We start from the raw sequence: 14,333 nt of genomic DNA, 5'->3' as shown, positions 1-14,333 counted from the left end.
TGAAAACAATATACCGTTAGGAAATGATACTTTCTAGAAATGTAGTTCTAGAAATCTAATTCTTAGAACATGTAAATCACCTAGCTGAGAAAGGGAATGTACCAGTAAATATATGACCATGGTCTCCATTCTAGTAATAAGCTTGAAGTCTAAAACTTTAGGGCAGCCTTACAAACCGCTTCCTCTCAGTTTTGTGGTCCAAGGTGAGTTGTTTTTTAAGAATGAGGTGAACTTCAGTGTGCCACCACTAGGGGGAGGCAGCCTTCATGATTTCATCTGATGGTTGGCTGGTTAACAGCTGGGATGCTGAGTGGATGTTACACCCTAGCAAATGGGTAAGTTAGCAGGGACAGTATGGACACTTGAGGTGGCCGAGGGAGACGTGTTTATATCCCTTCCTGTCCTGTTTAGCACCAAAGTCAATAGTTCGGCCGTTTGGTCACTTGGGTTCCAGTTCTGTGCCTGCCCCGAGTTTTCCAGAAATCGCTAACAACTAAAATTCCTAGAGACCATCTGTATTCTTGATGGTTGATCTGGGAAGAGGCTAGGCTCTTAGAGAGAATCAAATATTTTAAAATTTATCCGCTGTCCAGATAATGAATTCTTGGCTAAGACCCAAATCCTTGTGACTTTAATCAGGCATTTCAGTTAATCCCAGGCCTTAAGTTAACTGATGTCTTGGGTCAGTTTAACCTCGAGGTTATCAAGTCGCTTCCAAGTGACTTGACCCATAAAAGACTTTTGTTTTAAAATAAAAGTATCTCACTGACGTCCCTCCAAAAGTATAATCAAATCCGGCCTAATTAAAGATCGGTCTGGAAGATGGCATAAACGCAAATGGTACAAGAAAAAGAGAAGCAATTATAAATTGAGGGGGAGAAAAGAGGGCTGAATACCAACAAAAGTATGTAACCACAGAAAATGACCTTACAGAGAACAACGTTTAATAGATGTAATAATGTAAACAAGGAGTTGGCAGATGTTTTTGCTAAAGGACCAGGTAGTAAATATTTCAAGCTTCAGGGACCATATAGTTTCTGTGGCAGCTACTCAACTCTGCCACTGTAGCGTGAAAGCAGCCATAGACAGTAGACAAGGAAATGGGAGTGGCTGTGTTCCAATAAAACTTTATTTATAAAAACAACCACAAATATTTGGAGGAGAGGGAGGATGCTGTAAAAGAGCTCAGTCTTTAACCACCATAGGGGGAAGTCAGTAGATGATATCTAAGTTAGACATATTCAGAAATAGCCTATTATATGTGATTTAAAAACATAATATTAGTAAGCTCATTATATAAAGAAATAATGATAACTATCAGGAGAAACAGCTAAAAGAGATAAAAACAGTTATTGTGGGGTAAGGTAGGAATTGGAGAAGGGATGGGACAGGGAATGCGGTTTTTATTATAAATCTTCTGTTAGTAATTGATTTTTAAAATTCACATGCACGTTTGATTTTATTTTCTATAATTTAATAAATGGATAAAGATTGATCTAACTTTTCAGACAGCTTTGTTCCTGAAGGCAGAGTTCCTTTGGGCAGTTGAGATACAGGTGTCCCTTCCTCCATGTCAGGGGTCATGGCTTAACCAGTGGGGTCAAGGCTGGATTTCAGCTGCCAGGTCCCCTGGGACAGTGTCCCCTGGGACTTGCACCACTGTCCAAGGCCCAATGATGGCTGTGAGGCCACCAACGTGAGGATGCAGAAGGAAGGTTTTAAATCATCCAAGTCTTGGGAAAGGGAAAGAAGCCAGGATGGCCCAGGCCCTTTACCAGCTTCCGGTGCGGTGTTTGAGTAGCGAGGCACCTTTCCTGACCACGCTCCCTCTCCCTCTCCTTCCAGATGACTTGCTTTTGGAGGGCTTCAACAACTACACGTTCCTGTCCAACGGCTTTGTGCCCATCCCGGCTGCCCAGGACGACGAGATGTTCCAGGAGACCTTGGAGGCCATGGGGATTATGGGCTTCAGTGAGGAGGAGCAGCTGTGTGAGTCTTCACGCCTTGCGTCTGGGGGCTGGCAAGGACCCCTGGATTCATGCTCTTGGCTCCACTGGAACCAGCTGGGGATGCTTCTCTGGTCAGGACAGATTTCTGCTCTCTGAAATCCCTACCCCCTCAAAAAAAAAAAAAAAAGGAAAATGAATATTACTTTAGGTGGTTTATTGGTATTTTAGAAAAGTGACTACATAAGCTAGGACTCGTTTAATTACCAGTGACCCAAATTGGCTTAAGCAAAACGGAAAATGATTCACTCATAGAACTGAATTATTTTCGGGGATACTGGTTTCAGGTATAGTGAGTCTAGGGGCTCAAAGGATGTCTCTAGAACCTGGTCTCTCAACACTGTCTTAGGTAGGCTGTAGTTTCTTGACAGTAGGAGGGCTGCTGTGGCTCCAGCCCTTATATCCTTCGGGTTTATGTCCCGCAGAAGAGAGCAGAGTGCATTACCTTTTTTTCTGAATGAAGTCTCACTGACTCTTCCTGGTTGGCCTGGGTTGATGTGCATATTCCTGAGCTACTCATTATAGCTGGGGTTGTGGAAAGCTCTGGAGATGGAGGTAGGAAAGTAGTTGTCCTCAGGAGCATGTGGGCGTAGGATAGGGAAGAGGGAGGAATCGAGGCAGCAAGTCTACTGGAGCCCTTCTAGTTCTGGTGATAGACCAAGATTGATTAATCTCATCAACGAATGACAAGGAACACATTTGGTCCTGAAAGCAGGACAGCTCAAAGAGATACCCTTGGTCTCCACGCTGTGCTTCAGAAACTCTTTTCTTTCTGATTAGACATGCCCCAATGTTCAAGGTTAATCTCTTCTGGGAACACCAGAGCAAGATTGTGGAAAATTTCCTTTCCTTCCCACGCCCCTTTGGAGCCCCAAAATAGCACCAAGTTTCCTGAAATGCAGCTATAGGGAGGGGTAGCTCCTCCTGAGATAACTCGGGGTCCACAAAAAGAAGGCTTCGTGGGGCAGATGACAAATGGACAGTGTTTGTGGATTTTGGCCAGGGTCCCACTTCGGAATCCAGTGCTAACAGCATCCCTTCCTGAATGACATCGGCTCTCCAAGAATAATTTATTTTATTTGTGACACGAGTCAGTTTTGCTTCTAATCTTTGCTTAAAAAGATACAGTTAATGATTAAGTACCTGCTGTGTGTCAGGCATTTGCTAAACCTCCCCCCTTTTTTAAAAATGTACCAGGATGTCCAGTTTTATTTAAAGAAAAGAAAACTGGAACAAACTAAAATGATCAATAAAGGATTTATTAAATTATTGTTTGACCTTATTAAAGAAAACGATGGGGCCATTTACATTGTTTTTAAAAAAAACATTGGCTTATATGTAAATGCTTATATTTAAAGTGAAGACATCAGGTGACAAAGCAATATGCTAAGTGCTTTATATGCCTTATTTAATTACAATAAGAATCTGAATGTCCATGATCTTTGGTATGATCAGAAGTCTGGCAGCACTGGGCTTGCCTCCCCCATGGCCATGCTTGGAGTAGCAGCTGTGTCCCTTCAGGTGGGATTACAGCCGCCTCTCTCCACCCCCCGCCGGAGTCCCCATCAGTCTGCAGCGGGGCGAGGGGAGTTGGCTCCCCAGGGGAACTCTAGCAATATCTCAAGATATTTTGGTTCTCGCAACTCAAGAAGGGAGAACACCACTGACATCTAGTGGTCAGAGACCAGGGATACTGTGAGACATCCTGCCGCGGTGCACAGGGCAGCCCCACAGCAAGGAATTATCTGGCCCTAGGTTGTAGAAGTGCCAAGGCCGAGAAACTCCGAGTTACACTGTATCCCTGTGCTCTGCAGGCATTTCAGCAACCCCTCGTTTAGACGTGCAGTTTAGAAACCACGAGTGTCGTGGCACTGGACAAATTACAAAGCCCCTTCCACAGATAGTATTGTTAAAAGAAACTGCCTTAGCAGCATCCTGTCCACAGCAGCTGTGTTCATTTTGAAGGGAAAGGTTTCTGCAGTTGAGTTGGAAGGTGGGTGGTCAGCCAGCAGCCGGGCCTTTCCTTTGCCAAGCTGGGCCAGGGTTCCTAAGGTATGAGGGCAGCTATTGTGAAGGGCTGTCACCCTTAACTTGGCTTGAGGAACCAGAGAAAGACATTTCTAGGATTTATGCCTAGAACACACTGATTTCTTCTTGGAAATCCTAGGTGATTTGCACCTGAGTTGAGCTAAAGCCAGGCATTTGTATTAATCAATCATCCATCCATCCATCCATCCATCCATCCATCCATCCATCCATCCATCCATTGATTCATCCATCCATTGACTGAGTTGAGCTAAAGCCAGGCATTTGTATTAATCATCCATCCATCCATCCATACATTGATTCATCCATCCATCCCTTATCCATTTATCAATCCATCCATTGTTCCATCATTCTGTATTCATCTTCCCTCCATCTCCCCTCCTTCCACATGTGTCTGGACCTTGGACGAGGCTTTGGGAATACAAAGATGATAGGCCAATGCCCCCAGTATCCAGTAACTCATGGTGTTATGGGGATTCTAGACAAAGAAACCACCTGAACAGTGACACGGGCTGAGTGTGGAGTCAGAAAGGTTCCAAGGGTCTGGGAACACAGCGTTTTGTCTGGAGACACCTAGGCAGGTGGGAAAGAATTTCCCACTCTTCATCCTAACATGAGCGTCTTGCACACCCAGCCAGTATACATTGGGAAGTACAGAGTTTGTTTTTATTTTTAAAATACCTTTTATTGACATATAATTTACATTTAGGAAATTGTGTATGTCATAAGTATACAATCCCAAGAATTTTTACAGACTGAACACACCTGTGCAACTAGCACCCATTTCAAGTAAGGGAGCACTACCAGCTCCCCCAACCCCAGACCTCACACATGTTCCTTCTACTGGCTTCTCCCAATCAAGGAAAATCATAAACCTGACTTCTAACAGCATAGTTTTGCCTGTTCTTGAACTTTCCATAAATGGACTTATATGGTATATTCATCTTTATATTTGGCATCTTTTATTTTTAAGCATTCGTGTTTGTGAGATGCAGAAATTTTGTTGTTTTTAGTACCAAATCATTCTATTTGCTATATAGTGGGGGTTGGTAAATGTGTTCTGTAAAGAGCCAGGTAGTAAATGTGTTAGCTTTTGTAGGCTATACGGTCTGTTGCAACTGTTCAACTCTGCTACCATAGCATGCAAACAGCTATAGACAATATGTAAGTGCACGAGTGTGGCTGTGTTTCGATAAAACTTTATTGATAATGTGTCTCAATAAAACTTTATTTATCATGTCAAGTGGTGGGCTGGATTTGGTCCACAGGCTGTAGTTGGCCAACCCCTGCCACATAGTATTCCACTGTAGCACAAGGTTTTAGCAGTCATCCAAAAATATTCTGCTCCTCCTGGCCAAGTTTTCTCCCCCATTAGCAGGGAGTTGGAGTGATATGGTTTTCTCTTAAAAGCTCAGAATTGAGTCTCGTTAGGAGAAATAGAGGCTGTTCTGGGTCCCTAGTGACTTTTAGACTCCAGACCTCTATGGCATCCGGGTGTTGACGTGTGTGTCTTACCTGCTCCTCTGTCCTCTCCCCAGCCGTACTGAAGGTGGTGTCGTCCGTCCTGCAGCTTGGCAACATTGTTTTCAAGAAGGAAAGAAACACAGACCAGGCATCCATGCCAGATAACACAGGTGCTTTCCGCCTCTTGTAACTGACGACTTTGGCGTCGAGAGGGAGGGCCACATTGAGTCTTTGGTTGGTTTTTTTTTTCTGAAAATGGGGTTATAGGGGGCATTAACAAGAGCTAAACTAAGTTATTTTCACTGACTTTTCTCTTTTTTCAAACTTTTCGCTGCTGAGGATCCTACAGTGGAAAGTTCTTGAGTCAGAGTGTGGGGGAAAACCATCTAAAAGTTTTAGACCAGACAGCAGCCATAGGGAGCATCAGTTCTAACTCACCCCCACTCGTTTACTTAACAAATAGTTTTCATCACGTTGTACACTGGGATGCAGCAGGAAGCAATATAGAAACGGCTCCATTTCTTATGGCACGTGTGGTCTTGCTGGGAAGACGGACCTCCGATTTCTCTGCAAACAGAGCCGCCAGATAAAAATATAAGATGTGCCATTAAACTCGAGTGTCAGATAGACAACAGACACTTCTGATTATAAGTATGCCCTAGGCAATATTTGGGACATAATTATACTAAAAAGGTGTTTGTTGTTTTTCTGGTATTCAGGTTTCACTGGGCCCTGTATTTTTTTTTTTTCTGATAGCCCTGCATGCGCATAAGTAGCATTTCGTGTTATGGAAGATCTCCTGGCTACCACCACGCTTGTTGGTGGCTGAGCCTAAAGGACAACTTAGGTTACGAGTTTGTCCACTCGTGGTCTCGCACCCCCACTCCGGGTCATATGTTGTGTTGCTTTTGCAAGCCCCCTAGAACTTACCCTCCCTTAGATCTGTCCGTTGTTTCTTATGTGTCACCTCCCCAATATGTCAAGTTACAGGAATCCTCATTCCCAGGAGAGGAACCCAAAAAGCACCCCTGCAAAGAAATTAGGAAAAAAACCCTAAAACCACCCTACTTATCATCCACCTTTCACGTGCAAACCCTCATGCAACACTAGTCTTCACATTAAGAAAGCAGCTGATGGTGGATTTTCTTTGAGAAAAAGTTTTTAAATGCAGAAATACATATATATTGATACAACAAGAACGCACGTGTCCACCTTCCAGAATTGGTGTTTGTGAATATTTTCTAATACTGCTTTGTCTTTAAAATGAAACAAAACAGTATAGATGACATTGACAGCCCTTGTTCTCCCAACATTGGGGGTGAGGTCACTAATGACAGCAGTTTTTAGGACTCTATGCTGTGTTCACTTCCATCATACTCAATCTCTCCCCCCGCCCCCCACACACACACAAAAAAACAATGTATGCGCAGACCACAAATATCCCATGGGATGTGCCTTTCTTTCCTAGTCTTCTCTTTTGTGATGCTTCTTTCCTCCATCCAGCTGCTCAGAAAGTTTGTCACCTCATGGGAATTAATGTGACGGATTTCACCAGATCCATCCTGACTCCACGTATCAAAGTCGGGCGGGATGTGGTACAGAAAGCTCAGACAAAGGAACAGGTAATGATGCACTTGCCATTTATTCCTGCAGAACCTTCTATCCATCACTCGCCTTTCCTTCCTTCCTTCCTTCCTTCCTTCCTTCCATCCATCCATCCATCCATCCATCCATCCATCCATGTAGTCATTGATCCATTCATCCATTCTTTTTTATCCATCCGTCCATGTCTTTATCCCTCTTCTACCTGATACTGGAATATTCAAAGTCCCACGTCAGGTTTTGACCATGCAACACTGAACAAGAACAGCTGAGTCCCTCACTTGTGACCTCATCTTGCTCTCAGTTGCAGGCGCAAGGTCTGACTTAAGAGATTTATCTTTGGAGATGACTGTGTTCCCTTTTTAGAAGCAGGACGGACCCCTCTAAATTGTCCCTGGGATGGAACAGGCTCCACTCTGCCCAGGTCCCTCTCACAGGAAGCGTTTACTTATCCCCAGTCATTCTTTAGGTCCAACCACCCTATTCCTGACTGCTACTTTTCTACTGGTTGCAGAGATAGTGTAGTTTCCTTTTTTGGTTTATTTTTTTAAGGACTTACAGGCAAGGGGAGGTTTAAAATCTGAGCCGTCAGCTGGGCTGCTGTGAATAACCATGTCCCCTTGTTCCCCCGCAGGCGGACTTTGCCATAGAGGCTCTGGCCAAGGCCACTTATGAGCGCCTCTTCCGCTGGATACTCAGCCGCGTGAATAAAGCCCTGGACAAGACCCACCGGCAGGGGGCTTCATTCCTGGGGATCCTGGACATTGCAGGATTTGAGATCTTCGAGGTAAAACTTGGCAGGATCACGACAGCCGTGGTCTTGGCTGTCTGCAATGAAGCTGCCCCTTGGAGAATTCATTATTTTGGAGAAAGGCAGGCAGATGGCTGCGATAGGGTAGAAGGCTGTCTGGTTAAGGCTGGACCCTCGAGGGTGGCAGAGACCGAAATCCAACTCAGAGTGTATTGGTTCGTGAGGCCGAGAGGGCCCAAGGGACAGCTGGATACAACAGGACCTGCTGTCCTGCCATTGCCCTGTCTCCACTGTTCCCCACCTTGGACATTGGCTCCATCCTCAAGTGGGCTTTTGCCTCATGGTGCTGCCACAGGTCTAGACTGCCTCTCAGCAACCCTGGCAGTCCCAGCCAGTCCCAGCCAGTCCCAGCTGTTTCCAGCAGTTCTCACCGCAATCCTAGAATTGAGTCTCTCTGACTCTCACTCACTGGAGTGGGGCTGTGTGGTCACCTCAGAACCCAGCACTGTTGACAGGGTCCTGCCGTACTTCATGTAACGTAACAATGGCTACAGGATCCCCCTCCCAGGGATTGGAGGGAAGTTCTCAGTTGAAAGGGAAAGTCTGGAGATTGACAGATGTTCCAAAACCTATCTACTATGGAATTACTCCCTCTCTGAGCCTCAATTTCCATATCTGCAAAATGGGGGTGATAAAACACCTCACGGGGTTATTCTTCCTATAAATCACTGTGTTGATGGAAGAAGTAAGCATCCTTAAGACACTGTGTGCGGACGCCACGTGACAGGAGAACAGGTCAATTTGGCCAGCCTCTTTGGGGGCCTAACCCCTCTCTGGGTGCGGAAATGGCAGAACAGGCTCTGGAAAGGGTGTCAGTCTCGGGGTTCCCTCCGGGGCCGAGCTTCCCGGCCAAGTCCTCTGACTGTGTCCGAGATGCTCACTGGGCCTCCTGCTGTCCTGGGCTCAGGTGAACTCCTTCGAGCAGCTGTGCATCAACTACACCAACGAGAAGCTGCAGCAGCTCTTCAACCACACCATGTTCATCCTGGAGCAGGAGGAGTACCAGCGCGAGGGCATCGAGTGGAACTTCATCGACTTCGGGCTGGACCTGCAGCCCTGCATCGAGCTCATCGAGCGGCCGGTGAGGGCCCGCACCACACTCGCACGCGTGTGTGGGCTCGTGCGGCCGGCACGGACCCTGCCCGCTCTCCGCTGTGCACGGCTTCCCCCAGGGCCATGCGAACTCAGTCACACTTCCCCTTAACCCACATTTTAATATCAAAGGTATTGTTTTATTTCTCTTTCTCTCCCTCCCTCCTTTCCTTCCCCCTCTCTCCCTCCTTTCCCCCTCCCTTGCCTCCTCTTCCTCTCCCCTCCTTCTCTCTTCTGTTCATTCATTCCCAAAGTCAGGAGTCTATGTTGTTCACAGATGTATCCCAAACTAGAACCATGCGCAAAGTAGATGCCCAATGAATAATCGTTGAATGACTGTTCGCTGAGCACCTACTATGTGCCGACTCCCTCTTTAGGAGGTATGGATGTAACTGTGAGTGAGATGAACTTGGTCCCTGCCCTCCTGGAGGAGCAGATGATGAAACCAGACAAACGAATAAAGCAACTAAACACCTGATAAAGCCAAAGTGGAGAATAACAGGGAGGCCTGCACTGCGCAGAGCGGCCAGGAAACGCTTCCCTGATCTCAGTCCTGCAGCGAAGGCCATTCCAGCAGAGCCTGTGCAGATTAGGCCGTGCTTCTGACACCTTGGTTTAGACTGTCTCCCACGGGGAAACACTTTACTAGAAGGAGCCCTGAGGGAATCTGTATACAAAGCAAGGAATTCCTTTGCAAGAAGTGTGAAATCTTTGTGATGTTGCTTGTGCTGCCCACTAGGGGGCAGCAGCAAGCATGTTCTGTTGGTGCCCCTGCCGCTCTATCCCCAATGCTGGTCCATTGGCCACGTGATAAATTGTGGACAGATTTTGGGGGGAGAAAGGAGGGCACACATTCATCTTTATATGTAGGCAGTTTTGGTAATAGAGCTAGGGGGTTGCTTATGTGTGTGTGTGTGGGCGGCCAGCTCACCCTGGCGAGTCCAAGGCCTGGGCGCCCTTGCTCTGACCCTGCCCTACGTGCCCTCTGCAGAACAACCCTCCAGGTGTGCTGGCCCTGCTGGACGAGGAGTGCTGGTTCCCCAAGGCCACGGACAAGTCCTTCGTGGAGAAGCTGTGCTCGGAGCAGGGCAACCACCCCAAGTTTCAGAAGCCCAAGCAGCTCAAGGACAAAACCGAGTTCTCCATCATCCACTATGCCGGGAAGGTACCAGCTGAGTTGCCTCACGGCTACCTTTGTCCCAGGGGACTCTGGCGGGATGCTCAGAGTAGGAACAACTTGGGAATGGCAGAACCCAAGGAATCTAGTATAAATCAAATCCCAACTAAGTCCTATAAAGGATTTGTCCAAGCATCTGTCAGGGACAAGATACGTATATTAGCCTCTCCAGATTATTCCAACCCTGGGGGCCAGGCAGCTCTTTCTTACATAGACTTTTCCTGTTACAAGTTAAACCCAACAAGAAGGGCCCACCAGGACAGTGACCAGTAAACCTATTGTTAGGTCCGATAAGGATCTCACTTATCACAGCCTTGGCTTCACCATTGCCAGCCTGTGCTATTCAGGGAAACCTGTGATGGTTGTCACCATTGTCACTGCCGACTCCCCCCACCCTCCCTCCCTCTTCTTCATCATCATCATGTCATGGCTGTGACTGTACAAGGCCCTCCCCTGCAGCTCCTGAGGGTCCTGGAAAATGTAGAAAAGACAAAGTTTGGTCTGGCTTACAGAATCTTAGAGTATTTGATTGACTCCCCGGTATGCCCACTGCATCATGGGAGCAGGCAATGCCCTAAACCAGGAATTGGCAAACTACAGCCCATGTACCAACTCTGGCCCACAGCCTGTTTTTGTAAATAAAGTTTTATTGGCACACAGCCACACTCATTTGGTTACATAATGCCTCTGGCTGCTTTTATGCTATAATGGCAGAGTTGAGTAATTGTGATAGACTGTACGGGCCACAAAGCTGAAAATATTTACTATGTGGGGCTTTACCAAAAAAAGCTTGCCAACTCCTACCATACTCTCAAGGGAGCATATGTTTCCTTAGGCACATAGAGGTAATGCTTTTCTTTTCCCCATTTTACTAGTGGTTTTATTTAGTCCCCTCTCTGATCAGGCCTGGCCATCACCATAACAACCCACAGCCCATAATAACCTGCCAGAGCTACTTTAGCTGTTGCTTCCATTTCATAGCCACAGTAATAAAATTAAGGCCTTGGTCACTGTCAGTGTTCGAGTCTGGAATTTATATCCATATGTCAAAATCTCCAGGGTATAAAAATTATGCTCATCAGAGAGGGGAAGAGAGGTCCCCTAACTTAAACACCAGGCTTTTTGTCAGGCCTTCTCTGAATGAGGAGAGAGCTTTGGGTGTGAGGCACGGTGTTTGCCGTCAGCAAAGCTCCCCACCTTTTGGAGGGCGCGGGCATCGTGCCAGACCCTGGGGAAAGGCGCTGCCGGGGATGCTCAGGAGGAGGAGGCACGGAGTGGAGACCGGGCCTCCCCAGCATGGCTACCCCTGGCCGATGCCCTATTGTGCACAGGGCCCTTTAAAGTATCGGTTGGTCTCTTCATTGGTGTTTGCGGGTTCCCAACCTGGTGGCTGATGTCACCTCCTCTTTGACTTCGGAAGACCTGGGAGCAAAGCAGGGGGACGTGGGCCCTGCCCTGAGTTCGTAACCGAAGCAGGAGCAGCTGACGGGCGGGTGGTGCTTGGCAGGTGGACTACAACGCCAGCGCCTGGCTGACCAAGAACATGGACCCACTGAATGACAACGTGATTTCCCTCCTCAACGCCTCCTCGGACAAGTTCGTGGCCGACCTGTGGAAGGACGGTAAGGCCCTGCCTGCTGGAGCTGGAGAACAGACAGAGTCCTCCGCCTCCTTCCGGCTGCCCCAGTGCCCACACCTGCTCCCAGGAGGGGCGGACCTGCGTGGGGGCGGGGGAGTGGGCAATGTGGGCGGGTGCTAGTGACGTCTCGAGGCGGTGTGAGCTGGAGTGCCCCCACCGAGAGTCAGAAAGACTGAGCTCTGTCTTGTCTCTGCCATGCCTTAGCTGCGCGATCTTGGACTAGTCCCCTGACTGTTAAGCTTCGGTGTCCTCGTTAGTAAAACCAGGAAAATAATAATAGTCGCCACCTTTCCTGGGATTATCATGAGGATAAAAGTAGACCAGTGGAGCTCAAGCATGAGCATGTGTCAGGACTACCTGGGGGCTCGTTAAAACTGGGCCCCACCCCTAGAGGTTCTGAATCAGCAGGTCTGGGAGAAGCCTGAGAATCTGCATTTCTTACAAGCTTCCAGGAGATGCTGATGCTGCAGGTTCCCTCTGAGAAACAGGGCATAGATAATCCACGTGAAGTGCGTGGCACCTGCTCACCTGGCCACTGTGATGATGTGGGGAGCGGGGTTTGCTGCTTTTGTTCCCGGACCTCAGTGCCCACAGCAGATTTGTCCTTGGCACAGAGCCTGTGGGCCTGGGGTTTACAGGACAGGCCACCTTTGTTTTAGTCATGGGTTCAGCTGTGCCAACGTTGAGCACCACCATGTACCAGGCCCTGGGATGGAGTAACAGTATCTTATCCTGGGTTTCTCTCACACTGAGACTCATAACTAACCCAGAACGGCTCTTCCCTCAAGGAGCCCACATTCTTGTAGGAGATACAGACAGGCAAAGAGAGCCTAACTGAACACAAGGAAATTTTCTCTTCGACCAGTGTGTTATTTAGAAGTGTTTATGTGTAAATTTTCTCAAGCAAAATTAAGTGTTGAACTAAATGAAAATGAAAACACAACTTACCAAAATTTGTGGGATGCAGCAGAAGCAGTGCTTTGAGGGAAATTTATAGTAATGCCAGTGGGTTGGACTTGGTATGTGTAGCGCCCGCTGGGCTGATGAGAATCTCTCATTCTCGAATGTTGGTGGTGATGGTGGTGATGGTGGTGATGATGGTGATGATGGTGATGATGATGATGATAACGTAATAATAATACCGCCACCACCTGCTCTTTGTTGAATACTCCTTAATGTGCCAGTTTCCTGCCTTGGAGTGTTTGCTACACCTTCTGCTCCCAAATATTCTTTCTCTGGATAGCTACCTGATCATTAACTCACTGCTTTCTGGTCTCTGCTCAGATATTAATTTATCAGAGAGACACCCCCATCACCACATCTAACAGAGCACTCCATCCTCTCTTCCTCTTCGCCCTGCTTTGTCTTTTTAAGCACATCTCACCACTCAAAACATTGTATATTTATTACGTGATCATTGTCTCCTTCCATTAGAATAGCCATAAAATATGAGCCATGGAGGGGAGACCCGGGGTCTGTGGTTTGTTCACATCTGTATCCCCAGGGCCTGGCACCTAGTAGCCTCTCAATACATACTTGGTACATGAACGATTGCAGGCGAGCAAGGAGGTAAGCGCTTTACATGCCTTATTTGCTTATTCCTGCCCGAGGAGGTAGGTGCTGTTATCGCCTCCATTCTGTAGAAGGAGAAGCTGAGGCACACGGCAGCACCAGGCCAGGGCCGTGCCGAGCAGGACTTATTCCTGGAACTCTGTGACAACGTCAGAGAGAACTCGTCCTTTCTGTCACTCAGGACTTCTCAGGATTTCCCAAGTAGATAATACATGGAAAGCAGCCCCCACACACACACCTCCCCTCACCTACAGCTAGAGGGCAGGCACTGGCAGCAGAGGAAAGGCTGGGGGAAACGGAGCCTCCACCTCGGGGCCTGGCCCTCTGGCCTATTGGTGTGGAGGGCCCCTTGGTGGGCCACAGGCTGACGCCACCCTGAATGTGTCCCACAGTGGACCGCATCGTGGGGCTGGACCAGATGGCCAAGATGACGGAGAGCTCGCTGCCCAGCGCCTCCAAGACCAAGAAAGGCATGTTCCGCACGGTGGGGCAGCTGTACAAGGAGCAGCTGGGGAAGCTGATGACCACGCTGCGCAACACCACGCCCAACTTCGTGCGCTGCATCATCCCCAACCATGAGAAGCGGGTGAGGCCTCCCGCCGGGCCCTCGGGCATGCAGACCGTTCCCCTAGGGAAGGGGAGGGCGGACACAGGTAGAGGGGCAAGAAGTGAGCCTGACCCCGCACCCTGAGGGCTCCGTCTGATATGGGTGGAAGCTTGTCTGAATCTGGCACCCGTCCCTTATCCTGGGGGCAGGGGGGTGGGGGACAGTCCGGAGCGGGGACATGTCCAGAGACTTGCAGCCCTGGAGATGGTGAACATGTACCCTACCACTCGGTTGTTCCTTATTCCAGTTAATATTTACTGAGTTCCTACCTGTGCCAGGTGCTAGGGTTACAGCGCTGAATAAATTAAGTCCTTTCC

General features: G+C 48.1%; 1 protein-coding gene across 1 annotated transcript in view; it reads left to right on the top strand.

Moving 5' to 3' along the window:
• MYH11 (myosin heavy chain 11) overlaps nt 1-14,333 on the top strand; it is a 116,344-nt gene that overhangs the window by 73,981 nt on the left and 28,030 nt on the right. Inside the window, exons 11-18 of the mRNA XM_006910906.3 lie at nt 1,846-1,989; nt 5,591-5,686; nt 7,020-7,138; nt 7,753-7,905; nt 8,837-9,010; nt 10,013-10,186; nt 11,706-11,820; nt 13,802-13,995. Of these exons, the coding sequence (XP_006910968.1) occupies nt 1,846-1,989; nt 5,591-5,686; nt 7,020-7,138; nt 7,753-7,905; nt 8,837-9,010; nt 10,013-10,186; nt 11,706-11,820; nt 13,802-13,995 (1,169 nt within the window). The remainder of the gene's footprint in view (nt 1-1,845; nt 1,990-5,590; nt 5,687-7,019; nt 7,139-7,752; nt 7,906-8,836; nt 9,011-10,012; nt 10,187-11,705; nt 11,821-13,801; nt 13,996-14,333) is intronic.

The sequence above is a fragment of the Pteropus alecto genome, unplaced genomic scaffold (assembly GCF_000325575.1).
Source record: "Pteropus alecto unplaced genomic scaffold, ASM32557v1 scaffold34, whole genome shotgun sequence".
NCBI classification, from domain to species: Eukaryota; Metazoa; Chordata; class Mammalia; order Chiroptera; family Pteropodidae; genus Pteropus; species Pteropus alecto.
This window is presented reverse-complemented; position numbering and strand designations above follow the sequence as displayed.